The sequence below is a fragment of the Aplysia californica genome, unplaced genomic scaffold (assembly GCF_000002075.1).
Source record: "Aplysia californica isolate F4 #8 unplaced genomic scaffold, AplCal3.0 scaffold00394, whole genome shotgun sequence".
Taxonomy (NCBI): Eukaryota; Metazoa; Mollusca; class Gastropoda; order Aplysiida; family Aplysiidae; genus Aplysia; species Aplysia californica.
Window position 1 is genome coordinate 173,554 of NW_004797664.1, and position 1,414 is coordinate 174,967.

At 51.6% G+C, this 1,414-nt stretch overlaps 1 protein-coding gene across 1 annotated transcript in view; it reads left to right on the top strand.

The window, feature by feature from the left end:
- The window catches only part of LOC101857268, a gene marked incomplete in the record, with an annotated part of 12,893 nt that overhangs the window by 2,081 nt on the left and 9,398 nt on the right, over positions 1–1,414 (top strand). The window contains 1 exon segment of the mRNA XM_013085655.2: positions 843–1,359. Coding sequence (XP_012941109.1) covers positions 862–1,359 — 498 coding nt within the window.

Below are 1,414 nucleotides of genomic sequence, written 5' to 3' on the forward strand. Positions count from 1 at the left end.
ACACACACACACACACACACACGCACAAACACTCACATACACTGTCACACTCAAAGACTCACAAAGACACACAAACACATACACACACGCGCGCACACACACACACACACATTGTAGCACACAAAGACACACAAAGACACACAAACACACACACATACACACACACACACGAACACACGCACACACACTGTAGCACACAAAGACACACAAAGACAGACAAAGACACACGAACACACACACACACTCACACACTGACATACACACACACACACACAAACAAACAAACACACACACACGAACACACACACATAAACACACACATACACAAACGTACACACATATACACAACCATATGCACTCACACTAACATACATACACACACATAAACACACACACACCCACGCACAATCACACGCACACAGATCAATCCACTTCCACCCAGTTTCCTCTGTCGTGACTTTATCGCATTGGTCAACATCCCATAATACCCCCCTCCCCTTTCTCACATTCTACCCCCCCCCCTACCCCACCTAGCAAACTCCACTAACAAGACAAAACATTCCTAGCACACTTCACCAACAATTGGTCGCTTTTAAGGACAAGCGGGCTAACCCAGATTTCGGGGATTTCCAGAAATCTTGACCCACACCAAAAGTGGGCATTGCCCTACCAACAGGAGAAGTTTGGTTTCATTGGTGTGTGTATTTGTTTGCTTATAGAGGAAACTCCCGTTGTCTTTTACAGAAATTCAACAAGGGGCAAAAACTTTACCTTCGATTTTCTCAAAACAGCATTTTTCGGGATAGCCCCCTTGTACTTAAAAGCGACCAATTCATCCCCAGTCCAGCAACCCAGCGCAGCATGGAGCCGCCCAGCACAGAGCAGCACGCAGACATTCTCCCCCTGGCCTTCCACATCCTGTGGCGGGCCGCTCAGGCCGAAAGACGACTGGACCACGCGCATGCGCACAGAACACAGCGGGAAGACTTCGCTAAGTCCAGAACCAAGTCAACTGACAGCACCTACGAGAACGTCATGGCACAGAAACTGGCTGAGAACATCATGAAAGATTCGAACCCTGGCCTTGAGACGACCGGTCCCCGCGTTCCGCCCACTGCCCAGGCCGGGGTAGTCGTGCTGGACTGCGAGGACGGCGAGAAGCTGGTGAAAAAAGTGTTCCAGGGCGCCAGGGACGCGTCTGGTCTCTGCCGGGCTGAGGATCTGCTCGTTGATTGGCTGAACAGCGAACTGACGTCACAGCATTCCCGCAAGGTGGACGTGACTGTGTACCTGAGTGACCCCCCGCAAGGCACCACGGCGGACGGGATTAGGCTGTGGTGGAGAAACTTGGTGGAGGAGGTGAGTCCGGGGGGAGGGGAAAAGGAGAAGGGGGAGGGGAGGGTGGAGTAAATGA